At 45.1% G+C, this 14,819-nt stretch overlaps 1 protein-coding gene across 1 annotated transcript; it reads left to right on the plus strand.

Moving 5' to 3' along the window:
* Nucleotides 1–8: 8 nt before the first annotated feature.
* On the plus strand, nt 9–14,282 carry zgc:86896 (uncharacterized protein LOC415190 homolog). Its single transcript, XM_052049750.1, has 10 exons — nt 9–154; nt 630–755; nt 8,200–8,304; nt 10,120–10,342; nt 11,240–11,347; nt 11,986–12,192; nt 12,386–12,461; nt 12,981–13,171; nt 13,387–13,474; nt 14,082–14,282. Exons 2-10 carry the CDS (start codon nt 692–694, stop codon nt 14,085–14,087), a joined length of 1,068 nt encoding a protein of 355 aa, XP_051905710.1. The 5' UTR covers nt 9–154; nt 630–691; the 3' UTR covers nt 14,088–14,282.
* Nucleotides 14,283–14,819: the final 537 nt, after the last annotated feature.

A 14,819-nucleotide genomic window follows, 5' to 3' on the forward strand; every position in this document is an offset into this window, starting at 1 on the left:
CCTCGACGCTGACACTTAGACACACCCACTTTTAATAACACGCTGACTTCCTTGTAGTACGACTGCTCAGCTCCATTCGTGTCGACTGTCCAGAGTCCACGAATATACACTACAGCGACTAACTAGTGTACCACTCATCTGAACTACACAAAAGGTAAGTAGTTGTTATATGTTTTCGTCGCATCGAGTCAGCGAATTCCATTTATGCTATTTGATATATGAAGCTGAAAAACGTTTAGTCTGCCTGGAGCTTGTGACAACATGTATTATTATTGCTGCCTCTACCTGCTCGGGGAAGGCTGAAAAGGAATACCCCCGCTTTATAGTAGCACTTTGACAATACAGATAAGTCCAAATAGTAATCGTTTTCTTGTTTCGGAGAATGAGGGTGCACAGATAGTACAGTAAAGGCAAAGACAAATCCTGTTTGCATAGTATGCACCACTCCTCAAAAGGTGTGTATTATTTTCTCAAACAAGTCTGCTCATGAAGGACCAAAAAATGTGTGTGTACACCAGAATAAATATGAAAGAGTGCTAACAGATATTGATCAAGACATTTAGTGGATGTTGTTGCTCTTTTGTCTCTTTTATGACAAAGGATCTCCCTGTGCTCCTCCTTGATCTCAGTCTCAGGAGGCCATCTGGTCTGGCAGCTACATTCCAACAGCTTTTCCCATCTTTGTTCAGACATGTCACGCTACAGTTTTGGTCTGGAGCCACTTTCTTGCCACACCTGGAATAAAGACAGGACACGTAGGTGAAACACTGTCAACCACTTGTACCGGCGTACGGTACTTTCTTTTGGAGTAACACCTGAGGTAAACCTTTGTGGATATGCACAACTGTGGTAATCAGTGAGTCTCTGGCATGAAAGGTTTAGTGGGGCACCACAGCGGGTACTTGACATCCACAAGCAGTAAAACCAACACAATAAAGAAGGAATCAAGACCACGATCCATTTAATTCAAAGCCAAATTAAGGCTATGAATAAAAGCTTTGAAGTGTTCAAATCTTGGAATCCAACTGTAGACCGTGTAGTGTCTTCGCCGAACAGCAGGCAGGGAAAGCAAAACAGCGATTTTCACATCGCACACGCAGGTCGAAAGAGTGGGTTTGTCCTTTCCTGTTTGAACAATGTTAATACACTGGCTGATGCGTTCCCAGACGTTTAATTTCTCTCTCTCTCTCTCTCTCTCTCTCTCTCTCTCTCTCTCTCTCTCTCTCCCCCTCTCTCTCCATATATATATATATATATATATATATATACACAGTGCACTCCGCTTAATAGAACACCGGTTAATAGAGTAATCCGCTTAATAGAGCAAAAGGCTCCGGAACGGATTTGCCTAATGCAATTTCCTATAAAGATACTCCGCTGAGTAGAACAGATCTCCGCTTAATAGAACAGGCCGTAAGCAATGAACATTGTAAACTAGTGGTTTTCGAAGTGTAGCTATCGCAATACTGTACCACTATCGCGAGAAAACGCGGTAGTTCTAGCCGTATACAGTAACAGGTAGCACGCGTCACTCCACACATAGACACACGCACGTCACAATGGCTTCAACTTCATTCAAGAGACGAGGGCTATCACCTGCGGATAAGAAGGACATACTCAGACGATACGATGCATTGCCGGATTCTCAGAAGGTACGCCCGCGGTTTCCAGGACTTCCCTCTTATCCAGCGCATTGAGAGGGAAGTCAACCGCAAAATTACGGACTCCTGTTTCCAGACAAAAGTAACGAAATTTTTCTCGTGATTTGAGATGTTTGACTGAAGTTGATTAAAGTTGTTGTTTTGTTGTTTGATTAAAGATATGGACGTCCACAGTCGAAATATCTCTTCTAACTCGTCAGCAGGGGGTTTTCTGCGTGCATAACTTGGTCGTCGACGTGTCTGAAGGTGTACCTAATAAAGTGTCTCCGGTTAATAGAAACTCCGCTTAGTAGAACAGAAGCGCTTCGGCCCAATGGTGTTCTATTAAGCGGAGTGCACTGTATATATATAATGTGTGTGTGTGTGAGGAATACTGTATATATATATATATATATAAGAGCTGTCAGTTTAGCGCGTTTTTATTGGCATTCATTTAAATGAATTTTAATGGGATTAAATTTGTTCTCGCAAGATTAACACGTCACAGCGGATGTTACGTTTCTCTTTAATAAACCAGAAACAAAACAACAAGCGCGCTGCACAGGTTCACGTTTGTTTTGCCAGCCACGGCAGTGCGAGACATCGAAAACTGATACTTTAAGAGTTTATGAATGGAAAGTTAATTTTAAAAAGTTGCCAGATTGTCCCACTGACAAGACCAAAGTAACCTGTATGTTTTGCAGTCGTAAACTGAGCTATCATCATAGCACGTCGAGTCTGAAATACCACTTAATGGCCAAGCACAAAGCTGACCCGAGTACTGCGCCCCCTCGTCTCAGACAGACAGCTATGGATCATTTCAAAGCGAAGAAAAAGGATGACGTGACGAAGAACAAATTTGCTGAAGCCACAGCTAAATGTATGGCTACTGCATGCAAGCCTGTCAACATTGTCCACAGCTCGACTCAAACTGAAATCTTTCGCATTGTGTCTAATGACTCCACTACGGATTGGCAGCGAGAACCTCCATTATAAGCTGGGTACAGAAATTGTACGTAGCGGAGAAGGCTATGGTACACCAAGCGGGAGAAGACACCGTTTCGGGAGGGAAATAAGAGACTAGGTTGATGAGCCTCTGGTGAATACAGTGCAGGTAGCCTGTCGAATATGATGTATGCCACCGACGCAATTGTTACTTGTTTGGAACTATTTTGTGTGGAAGGTTATAGTGTTCAGTGTCCATATAAATAAAGCGGGTGGAGCTTCTCTGTGTTCATCTGACAGTGACGGTGCGCTGAGACACGGCGAGAGTTCAGCAGTACTGTGGTAGCAACCTAGCGAACACACTGAAAATAAAACGTCTCCAGTGTTGTCATCGAACCAAGTGTAGTCATCCGAAACGATGTCTACACAAAACCATAGAGAAACTTCCGCACAAGAAGGACCAACAGCATCAACATAGCCTGACTGCTGTGTTCAAAGCAAACTTGAGAAAAACGAAGTATGCAACCACGTCTTAAATCCACTATAGGCTGAGTCCAAGTTTACCTTAGATGTGCACTTTATAATGTTATATTGCTCTGTTATGATTCAATAAAAAGAGCTGTTAAAGCAGTTGTTGTGTGACAAAATATTTTTGTCACTGTTGATAGACAGTAATATTGTGTGAGAGATTACGTATGAATAACTGCTCCAAGTGAAAAATGTTCATGTAAAATTGAAAATTGAAATTGTTATTTCAGTAAATATTTGCATTTTGCACATAGAAAAAGAATTTATGATTCCATGTTGATGACACCATTAAAATAGGTAAAAGGACAAAAAACTAAAAGGAAATTCAGAAATGATAAAAAATACGTGAGATATCATGATTATTTTTGTGTGAATTTGAGTTAATTATGACAGTTGCATTTTTAATTAGATTAAATATTCGAATCCCTCTCCGTGAGCCGTCACCTTACCGTGGTGGAGGGGTTTGTGTGTCCCAATGATCCTAGGAGCTAAGTTGTCTGGGGCTTTATGCCCCTGGCAGGGTCACCCATGGCAAACAGGTCCTAGGTGAGGGACCAGACAAAGCACGGCTCACAAAGCCCCTTAATGACAAATAAAATCGATGGTATCCAGTTTCCCTTGCCCGGACGTGGGTCACCGGGGCCCCCCTCTGGAGCCAGGCCTGGAGGTGGGGCTCGTTGGCGAGCGCCTGGTGCCCGGGCCTACACCCATGGGGCCCGGCCGGGCTCAGCCCGAAGAGGCAACGTGGGTCCCCCTTCTCATGGTCTCACCACCCGTGGGAGGGGTCAAAGGGGTCGGGTGCAATGCGAGCTGGGCGGCAGCCAAAGGCGGGGACCCTGGCGGTCCGATCCTCGGCTGCAGAAGCTAGCTCTTGGGACATGGAATGTCACCTCTCTGGCAGGGAAGGAGCCCGAACTGGTGTGTGAGGCAGAGAAGTTCCGATTGGATATAGTCGGACTTGCCTCCACACACAGCCTAGGTTCTGGTACCAGTCCTCTCGAGAGGGGTTGGACTCTCTTTCACTCTGGAGTTGCTCACGGTGAGAGGCGCAGGGCAGGTGTGGGCATACTTATTGCCCCCCGGCTCAGTGCCTGTACATTGGGGTTCACACCGGTGGATGAGAGGGTTGCATCCCTCCGCCTGCGGGTGGGGGGACGGGTCCTGACTGTTGTTTGTGCATAAGCACCAAACAGCAGCTCAGCATACCCACCCTTTATGGAGTCCTTGGAGGGTGTGCTGGAGAGTACTCCTGCTGGGGACTCCCTTGTTCTACTGGGGGACTTCAATGCTCACGTGGGCAATGACAGTGAGACCTGGAGGGGCGTGATTGGGAGGAACGGCCCCCCCGATCAGAACTCGAGTGGTGTTTTGTTATTGGACTTCTGTGCTCGTCACGGACTGTCCATAACGAACACCTTGTTCAAACATAAGGGTGTCCACGTGTGCACTTGGCACCAGGACACCCTAGGCCGTAGTTCGATGATCGACCTTGTGGTCGTGTCATCGGATTTGCGGCCGCATGTTCTGGACACTCGGGTGAAGAGAGGGGCGGAGCTGTCAACTGATCACCACCTGGTGGTGAGTAGGCTCCGATGGTGGGGGAAGATGCCGGTCCGTCCTGGCAGACCCAAACGTATTGTGAGGGTTTGTTGGGAGCGTCTGGCGGAATCCCCTGTCAGAAGGAGTTTCAACTCCCACCTCCGACAGAGCTTTTCCCATGTTCCGGGAGAGACGGGGGACATTGAGTCCGAGTGGACCATGTTCCGTGCCTCTATTGTTGAAGCGGCCAATCTGAGTTGTGGCCGTAAGGTGGTTGGTGCCTGTCGTGGCGGCAACCCTCGTACTCGCTGGTGGACACCAGCAGTAAGGGATGCCGTCAAGCTGAAGAAGGAGTCCTATCGAGCCTTTATGGCCTGTGGGACCCCAGAGGCAGCTGACGGGTACCGACTGGCCAAGCGGAACGCAGCTTCCGTGGTTGCCGAGGCAAAAACCCGAGCATGGGAAGAGTTCGGTGAGGCCATGGAAGCCGACTTCCGGACGGCTTCGAGGAAATTCTGGTCCACCATCCGACGTCTCAGGAGGGGGAAGCAGTGCACCATGAACACTGTGTACAGTGGGGATGGGGCGCTGCTGACTTCGACTCGGGACGTTGTGAACCGGTGGGCAGAGTACTTCGAAGACCTCCTCAACTCCACCAACATGCCTTCCTTGGAGGAAGCAGAGCCTGGGGACTCTGAGGTGGGCTCTCCTATCTCTGTGGTTGAAGTCACCGATGTGGTTAAAAAGCTCCTCGGTGGCAAGGCCCCAGGGGTGGATGAGATCCGCCCAGAGTTCCTCAAGGTTCTGGATGTTGTGGGGCTGTCCTGGTTGACACGCCTCTGCAACATCGCGTGGTCAACGGGGAGAGTGCCTCTGGATTGGCAGACCGGGGTGGTAGTCCCTCTTTTTAAAAAGGGGGACCGGAGGGTGTGTTCCAACTACAGAGGGATCACACTCCTCAGCCTCCCTGTTAAGGTCTATTCAGGGGTGCTGGAGAGGAGGGTCCGTCAGGAAGTCGAGCCTCAGATTGAGGAGGAGCAGTGTGGTTTTCGTCCCGGCCGTGGAACAGTGGACCAGCTCTACACCCTTAGCAGGGTTCTCGAGGGTATGTGGGAATTCGCCCAACCAGTCTACATGTGTTTTGTGGACTTGGAGAAGGCGTTTGACCGTGTCCCTCGGGGAGTTCTGTGGGGGGTGCTTCGTGGGTATGGAGTACCGAACCCCCTGATACGGGCTGTTCGGTCACTATACCACCGATGTCAGAGTTTGGTCCGCATTGCCGGCAGTAAGTCAGAATCGTTTCCAGTGAGGGTAGGACTCCGCCAAGGCTGCCCTTTGTCACCGATTCTGTTCATAACCTTCATGGACAGAATCTCTAGGCGCAGCCGAAGCGTTGAGGGGGTCCGTTTTGGTGGCCTCAGTATTACATCCCTGCTTTTTGCAGATGATGTAGTGCTGTTGGCTCCTTCAAACAGGGCTCTCCAACTCTCACTGGAGCGTTTCGCAGCCGAGTGTGAAGCGGTTGGGATGAAAATCAGCACCTCCAAATCTGAAACCATGGTCCTCAGTCGGAAAAGGGTGGAGTGCCCCCTCCAGGTCGGGGGGGAGATCTTGCCCCAAGTGGAGGAGTTTAAGTATCTTGGGGTCTTGTTCACGAGTGAGGGCAGGAGGGAGCGAGAGATCGACAGGCGGATCGGTGCAGCGTCTGCTGTGATGCGGACGTTGTATCGGTCTGTCGTGGTGAAGAAGGAGCTGAGCCAAAGGGCGAAGCTCTCAATTTACCGGTCGATCTACGTTCCAACCCTCATCTATGGTCACGAGCTATGGGTCGTGACCGAAAGAACGAGATCCCGGATACAAGCGGCCGAAATGAGTTTTCTCCGCAGGGTGTCCGGGCTCTCCCTTAGAGATAAGGTGAGAAGCTCGGTCATCCGGGAGGGGCTCCGAGTCGAGCCGCTTCTCCTCCACATCGAGAGGAGCCAGATGAGGTGGCTTGGGCATCTGATTCGGATGCCTCCTGAACGCCTCCCTGGTGAGGTGTTCCGGGCATGTCCCACCGGGAGGAGACCCCGAGGAAGACCCAGGACACGCTGGAGAGACTATGTCACCCAGCTGGCCTGGGAACGCCTCGGGACCCCCCGGGGAGAGCTGGAAGAAGTAGCTAGGGAGAGGGAAGTCTGGGCTTCCCTGCTAAAGCTGTTGCCCCCGCGACCCGGCCCCGGATAAGCGGTAGAAGATGGATGGATGGATGGATGGATGGATAAATATTCGAATCGTTTGACAGCTCTAATATATATATATTATTTTTTTGCATAAGTGGCAAAGTTCTAAAATTCCCCCTTATAAAATTACTTATTATTGTACTTTTGCTGTGCTTATTGCGTCTTAGCGACACATCACAGACTGTATCAATTTTAATTGGATGATGGGCCCAGTTAATGTAGCCCCATGACCGTCTACTGAGACCAGTTTTGGATGTGTGCGATATGATTTGAGTGGCTCATCACTCAAACAAGCACTCATGGACCGGCCCTATTCCTGTCGTGTTTTAAGAAGGTAGACCACTGAAGTTGACTTTGGTAAAGCATTTGTGTTATGCATAATTGTTTGTAACGAAATTGTCTTTGTAAAACTGGTATTTATTGAATATTGTTATTTGTGCTAAAATATTTAATAAATTATGATCTATAAAGACCAATTCTGTTCACAATTATTTTGAGCGTGCGTAGTGCTCAACAGCGCTGTCTGGTGAGACCAGGCCCCACTGGCCCCAACTGCAGAGACGTCACTGGTGTATTGCAGATGCTTTTTCTCTATGCCGTAATTGCATTAATGCTGCCTGTGGAATCCAATTACCAAAACAGCAAATGGACTAAAGAGGTTCACTGATGGGATCACAGCTGAAGATACCACTGAGCACAGCAGAGTGTATTGTTGCTTTTTCTTGTACACAAGGTTCATCATGCCTTACAGTGATAAAAGACAGACTTGCTAACTGACTACAATGTTCCCAATACAACACTTTTATTCAAGTCAACAGTATTTATAGAGCACTTTCAAACAGCCATATTGTCTACGTTTACACAGTAAATGACAGCTCTGACCAAAGGCTTGAACTACAAAGCACAAACTTGCACCTTTAATGATGCATTGTAATTGAGTTGGTTTGACTAAAACTAAACCAAACACAGACACATACATTTTCTTAACTGTGGTGTGTCAGTGTTTTGTTAATACAGAGAAAGTTCAAAAGAGCGGGAGGATCCCGACTTGATGGTGAGATGACGGGAGCAAATTGTAATTTTCAAGACAAATATATGAGGTATATAATATGTATCAAATATTAAATGGGTTTATAGATGAAAATATATACCAGTAAGATTGTACTGTATGATCCCATTACGTTGCCAGGTTTAGCCATGATAAGATTTTAGACTCTTAATTTGTCCTGCTTTGTTCCATGAAATGATGAAGTCCTTCCATCAATGCGTTTGGAAATATCTGTACATCAATTACAAAAATGTTGTGAATACTTGTTTCCCTACAGAAATTGCGGTAAGCCCCAACAACAATGTGGTGAACATTTATGAAAAGAAAGGCCGAGACTGGATCAAGATCCATGAGCTTACTGAGCACAGTGGACGTATCACAGGTATAACAGCTTGTATCACTTGAGAGTGCCTGAGGGAAGGGTGACTTCCACTTCAAATATTTAACCGTGTCTTTTTATTTTTTCAGTTACATTTATTACCTCCCAAGGTCATTGTGTGACTCTGATGCTCAATCCTGAAGGCCATACATTACCACAACCTACCGTTGTATCCAGTTGTGGCATCTGTCAACTTAAATTGACTTACAGCAATAATGTGTAATAATTGCACGACAGAATATCAACTACATGGTAAAAATGATTGGCTTTGGAGGTGGGATTTTAAAAGAGCAAATGTTAAGCTCTGACACAGTTTTTCGACCCAAATGGCAGAAAGCCACGTTCATTAATACAATGGGTAGTGTCAAGTAGCATCAGCAGATCAGACAGGCTGGCAGAGGTAAGTTTCAAATGATCAGGAAAAGTCTATAGTGAGACAAGGTCAGGTTGCATCAGCAAATCAGGCAGGCAGTCTGTGTTCCGATGGCTGAAAGAAACAGAGGAAAGCCACATCATGAATGTAATATTTACTCTACTATATTTCCTGCTCTATAAGGCTCACCTTCAGTGAATAGAAGCTACTATGGTGGCTGCGGTTGCAGTATGCATCCACTAGATGGTGCTATGCTAAAGGAATACAATACAATACATCTTTATTAATACAGTGCCTTCACAACTGCTGCAGCTCCAACAATGAGAACTGGTCACAACCACGGACATGAAACAAATACAAACGGCATTACAAAACAATAAATGAAAGACAAAAGTTATGAAGACAATTGATTCAACAAAAAGGCACACACACCTTGTGTGTCTCCTTCCTTCGTTTTCGTCAGTAAACTATGCTTTTGGTATTATCTTTGGTTCATCATGGCTGCGCAGACCTCACAAAGTAGTTGTGTGTTGGCGAATGTACTTGTCAATGTTGGGCATTAAGGCAGGGGTGTCCAATGTCAGTCCTCAAGGGCTGCTGTCCTGCCTGTTTTCAAGCTCTCCCAGGAGCAACACACCTGATTCAAATCATCAGGATCATTCTAATGCTGCTTCAGAGCTGGCTGATGAGCTGATCATTTGAATCAGGTGTGTTGCAGGCGGGAGAGCTTGAACACAGGCAGGACGGTGGCCCTCCAGGCCCGGAGCTGGACATGTCTGCTTTAAGGTTACAATTGGTTCCTGCTAATAATCACCACGAGATGGCATAGGTCATAGGTGTCAAACTCAGGTCCAGGAGGGCCGCTGTCCTGCATGTTTTCCAAGTCTCCCTGTTGCAACACACCTGATTCAAATGATCAGATCATCAGCAAGCTCTGCAGAAACCTGACATTGAACCTGTTCATTTAAATCAGGTGTGTTGCAACGGGGAACCTAGGAAAACGTGCAGGGCAGCGGCCCTCCAGGACCTGAGTTTGACACCTATGGCATAGGTGCACTAACAGGGAAACAACTCAATGGGGAATGTATAGAGCAGTGTTTTTTGCACACTTTTTTGAGCCAATGCACACTTCTTTCATTGAAAAATCTCGCGGCACACCAAAAGCTGAAAATGTGAGGAAAAAAAAACGCTTATTTGAACATGTCTTGCAGCACACCAGTGTGCCGGAGCACGGGGTTTGAAAAACACTGGTATAGAGAGTGACAGTTTCTTTAGATTTGGCGCATGGAGTTATAGGGCGCATTGAGAAAATTGAATGCTTTTAGGTGCGCCTTTGGGTGCGGAAAATACAGTATTATGTACATTGAAAGTGAATCAAGCATTTGTGTATTTGAGCTTCACATCATTAATTATTCTTTAATGGAACCTCATCGTCATGTTCACAGGCATTGACTGGGCTCCTGAGTCCAATCGCATCGTCACCTGTGCCTCTGACCGCAACGCCTACGTGTGGACTCTAAAGGATGGCTCGTGGAAGCCCACTCTGGTCCTTGTACGAATCAACCGTGCAGCCACTTGTGTAAAGTGGTCACCCCTGGAGAACAAGTTTGCCTTGGGCAGTGGAGCTCGACTCATCTCTGTCTGCTATTTTGAGAAGGAAAATGATTGGTAATAACAAAATGGAAACACGTAGCCCTTCTTTGCTACAGTATACATACTGTACCTTTTCTCTTGGAAGAAAATGACAAACAATAATTCACAAAATTCTGATTTCAAAATGGTACTCTTATATTCATTCATTCATTCATCTTCCGTACCGCTTGATCCTCACTAGGGTCGCGGGGGGTGCTGGAGCCCATCCCAGCCGTCTCCGGGCAGTAGGCGGGGGACACCCTGAATCGGTTGCCAGGCAATCGCAGGGCACACAGAAACAAACAACCATTCGCACTCACTCACACCTAGGGACAATTTAGAGTGTTCAATCAGCCTGCCACGCATGTTTTTGGAATGTGGGAGGAAACCGGAGCACCCGGAGAAAACCCACGCAGGCCCGGGGAGAACATGCAAACTCCACAAAGGGAGGCCGGAGCTGGTATCGAACCCGGTACCTCTGCACTGTGAAGCCGACGTGCTAACCACTTGGCTACCGGGCCGCCCGGTACTCTTATAATTTTGGATAAATTTGATGCTGCATTTATTGCTTGGGTCCAATAGAGGGCCCCATCGGCACAGAAATTACTGTGGAAATTAAACCCCCACCAACCAGATTTTACAGGTTTGTAACTACCACATCATAACCACACAGCAGTCTGTTACGAAATGCACAGTTTCCACGTTGCTTTACAGTACACATTAGAATACTGCTTCTTGGTCCATAAGATAGTAACTGATGGTGTTGTGTGATTAATTTCAGCACAAGTCAAACACAGACATCACGTGCAGGCCGTTAAATACTTCCGATAGATACACTGACACAGCTCCAGATTGCTACAGCTCAGCACCTTTTACGGTTTCCTTTAAGTTTGTCATGACAGCTTTTTGAATTTTTTCCCTTATTACCCACAGGTGGCTCAGTAAGCACATCAAAAAGCCCATTCGCTCCACCATTCTGAGCCTGGATTGGCATCCCAACAACATTCTTCTGGCAGCTGGGTCTGCAGACTTCCACTGCAGGTATTTGTTATCCCATATTGAACTGTGTAGGAGAGGAAAGTTCTTTTATTGGATCGGCTAAGTACACTCCTACAATTTCAAGTATGACTAAATGCCCAAGTGAAATAATACACCAGTTGTTTTTGACAAAACATCAACCAGATATGGTCCTCAGTAGTATGAAGGGTGTGCATTATTCGTGTGTAGTATTTTGAGTGTGGATATTGCAGTTTAAAATGTCTCGAACATAAGGTTAAGAGCAAACTAATTCAGACCCTCAATCAAAGCAAAAAAATTTGTTAGAGTAGAGAATGTTTTTTTAAATTTAACTGTTAATGACCATACCTATTTCAAGGGGGCAAATTTTTACACCATTCAGTACAAACTTAATATGACATACATAGACATTGTACAGACAGATAGCTTTCTGATCGACTTAAAATTTAGAACAATGGATAAACGGTACCCATATTAAGAAATGATATGTATAATTTTGGGCATGGAACTTTTTCTATGTACTGGAAAATGTAGAGAAAATAGCATTTTTTTAAAGATGAAAGTATTTCCATCCATTTTCCGAACCGTATTACCCTTGAAATTATTTCCAATTTACCAAATTAAAATTGAATTTAACTCAAAACTCTGCTTGGATTTTTTAGGATTTTCTCAGCCTACATAAAGGACATCGAGGACAAGCCTGGACCCACTGCTTGGGGGGCCAAAATGCCTTTTGGGGAGGTGATGTTTGAGAATAAAGACTGTGGCGGTTGGGTTCACAGTGTCTCCTTCTCCCCCAGTGGAGACCAGCTGTCTTGGGTGGCCCACAACAGCAGCATCACTGTGGCAGATGCTACCCGGGGAAAGGAGTAAGTACCACTGAGATAAAAGATTCACTTTCAATACAGGACAGGAACTATCAGCTTGCGACATTTGTTTCTAGCCTACCCATAATTGTGTGTTTTATGCTGTTCTGCTGGTAAACAGCTGGTGGCAGTAATGTGCAGTAAACGTATTTGTCTGTTTACATACTGTTATTTGTTGATCACTTTGTTTGTCCAGGGCAACACAGCTGACCATTGACAGTCTTCCACTGCTGAGCATTCTATATGTCAACCCCACGGAGATTGTTGCCGCGGTAATTAGTGACCTGCCATGAGTGCAAGTGTTGTGCGTGTGCGTGTGCGCGCGCGCGCGTGTGTGTGCGTGTGTGCGCGTGTCATACTTTGACTAAAACTTGGTTGATGAGAGAACGCCGACCGAGGACTCCCACTGTACTGTTGCTTCCAGCTTTGTTGCGCTTTTTATGTTTGCTTCTTTCAGCTAATTCCAGTGGAAAAAAAATCACCTCCCTGGATTTTAGTAGGGAGTTTGTCTCAATAAGGCGATAGTCCATTTGTTTGCATCACTTGCACAGATCAGCACACTAAATGTTGCCATCACAAGTTAAAATGCTTTTTATCAGCTATACGCGTTTTTTTCACTGACGTACACACTCATGGCTCAGCTTCTGCGAATACACTCACCTTTTTCTTATAATAAAATAAAATAATTAAAATTAAAATAATTTCTTAAAATGTTATTAACACAATGGCTGTTGTTTAAACACAATATTGTTGTGATAGGGGATTTTTTAACACCCATTTATGTCTCTCAGGGGCATGACTGCTGTCCCTACCAGTTCACCTATAAGGGACCAGGCTCTCTGGGATTTGTCAAGAAGCTAGACATTCCCAAGCAATCATCCAAAAGTGGCATTTCAGCCATGCGGCATTTCCATAACCTGGATAAGAGGGCTACCGAGGAAGACAGAAACGACATGGACACCCTTCACCAGAACAGCATCACGTAAGAGGAACTGCTGTTTCCCATTTCATTAACCTTGACTTAAAAAAAAAACAATACAATAAAACATTTTTTTATCTGGATTTTAACACAGTGTATGAATATGCTTATGTTCATCCACATGTATGTGCACAGTTATAATTATCATTACCACACATTACATCATAAATAAAATCCCCATTCCCATGTCTTTTGTGCACATCTGTTGTATCTTGCAGGCAGTTATGTGCTGTTAAGGGAAAAGGTAGAGTGGAGGTGTACAGCAGTGTGGGACTGGATGGAAGCATGGTTATGTGGGATTTTAAGGTAGGGTATACTGTATGTGGCAAAATATCATTGAAAAATAAAGAATAAAGAGAAGTCAAATGTTTTGTATGCATTCAAACAGGAGATCACCTGTCGCCGCAGTTTTCTCTTGATTACATAACGCAATAGTCATTGTGCACCGCATTGGAAAAAAGACCAAAAATAGACAAAATGACAATAGAAAACCAGGTCAAATGAAACAAGTGATGTCAATCGGTAATGTGTACACACTGTAGATGACTCGTGTGTAGTTAAATGACTTTGCCCAGGCCAGTGAAACTTCCAATGCTTTCCAAGAATGTGTTTGAGCATATATATATATATATATAGAGAGAGAGAGAGAGACTTTTTATTTTATTTTAATGATGGTATAGTTTTGCTACTCTTAGGAAAATTGAAATTTTGTACAGAGACTAAAATCCATCACCCATTTCTATCCGACTTCTTCTATTGTTTGTTGAATGATTGTTTTTTTTTTTTCAGGAATGTACAGTTGATGTTTTGTTTGAATGCCAGCAGCTTGTGTCAACAACATCAAGTTATTTAACTACTGCCATCACCCGGTTAGCAAATGAGATGAATTTTAACAAGTATTTTTGTTTTTCAGCACTGAGGCAAAAAAGCAGGCTGCTGGTGATGGGTCTCGTTCCACCACTGAATACGTGTGAGACTCCTCTGCTGTTGACTGTACTGTGTCTGCAAATAACCAAAATTAAAGTGATATACTACTGTCACTGATTTTGAATATTGGATGATACTGCCAGAATGAACTGCATCATCATTGTTCAATAAAATACCTTTGAAATAAGTTGATTTCATAAAGCCTATTCCCCCCAGTTTGGATTAAACCTCAACTTCTGCCTCAGTTCGTGACAGAATATTTCTTTAATGGTCACACAAATGAGGCGCACACATCATGGCTTCAGCACTCTGCCAAGTCTGCAGTCTTACATGTAAGCAGGCCTTAAATCAGCTGTGTCAAACATACGGCACGCGGGCCAGAAGCGACCCGCAAGGAGGTTCGATCAGGCCCGCGGGGTAATTTAAAAGTGAAAAAATGCATACAAGAATATCAATATTTTTAATAAGATGCAATTCATGGATTATCTCAGTTTTGATCAGAGAAGATGACAGCAGTCTCAGTCTGTCACCGAGACAGACCCAACATAGCAGTAAAAGCCAACTACCTAACTGCGAGCGCAATAGTATTAGCATCAAAGCCGTATTCTGACGTAGACTTTGTTGAACAGATTCATGATGAAGGCAGCTGAATTTGTTGATCCTGAGAAGCGACAAGCTTATGCCAATATTAGTCTTACGAGGAAAACTATACCAGAGAGGATTT

The sequence above is a fragment of the Hippocampus zosterae genome, chromosome 17 (assembly GCF_025434085.1).
Source record: "Hippocampus zosterae strain Florida chromosome 17, ASM2543408v3, whole genome shotgun sequence".
Classification (NCBI taxonomy): domain Eukaryota; kingdom Metazoa; phylum Chordata; class Actinopteri; order Syngnathiformes; family Syngnathidae; genus Hippocampus; species Hippocampus zosterae.

Coding starts and splice junctions, on each gene's coding strand:
- zgc:86896 (XM_052049750.1), top strand. CDS start 692: ATGTCACGCTACAGTTTTGGTCTGGAGCCACTTTCTTGCCACACCTGG. Junction 756..8,199: donor CTGGAATAAAGACAGGACAC/GTAGGTGAAACA, acceptor GTTTCCCTACAG/AAATTGCGGTAAGCCCCAAC. Junction 12,462..12,980: donor CCACGGAGATTGTTGCCGCG/GTAATTAGTGAC, acceptor TATGTCTCTCAG/GGGCATGACTGCTGTCCCTA.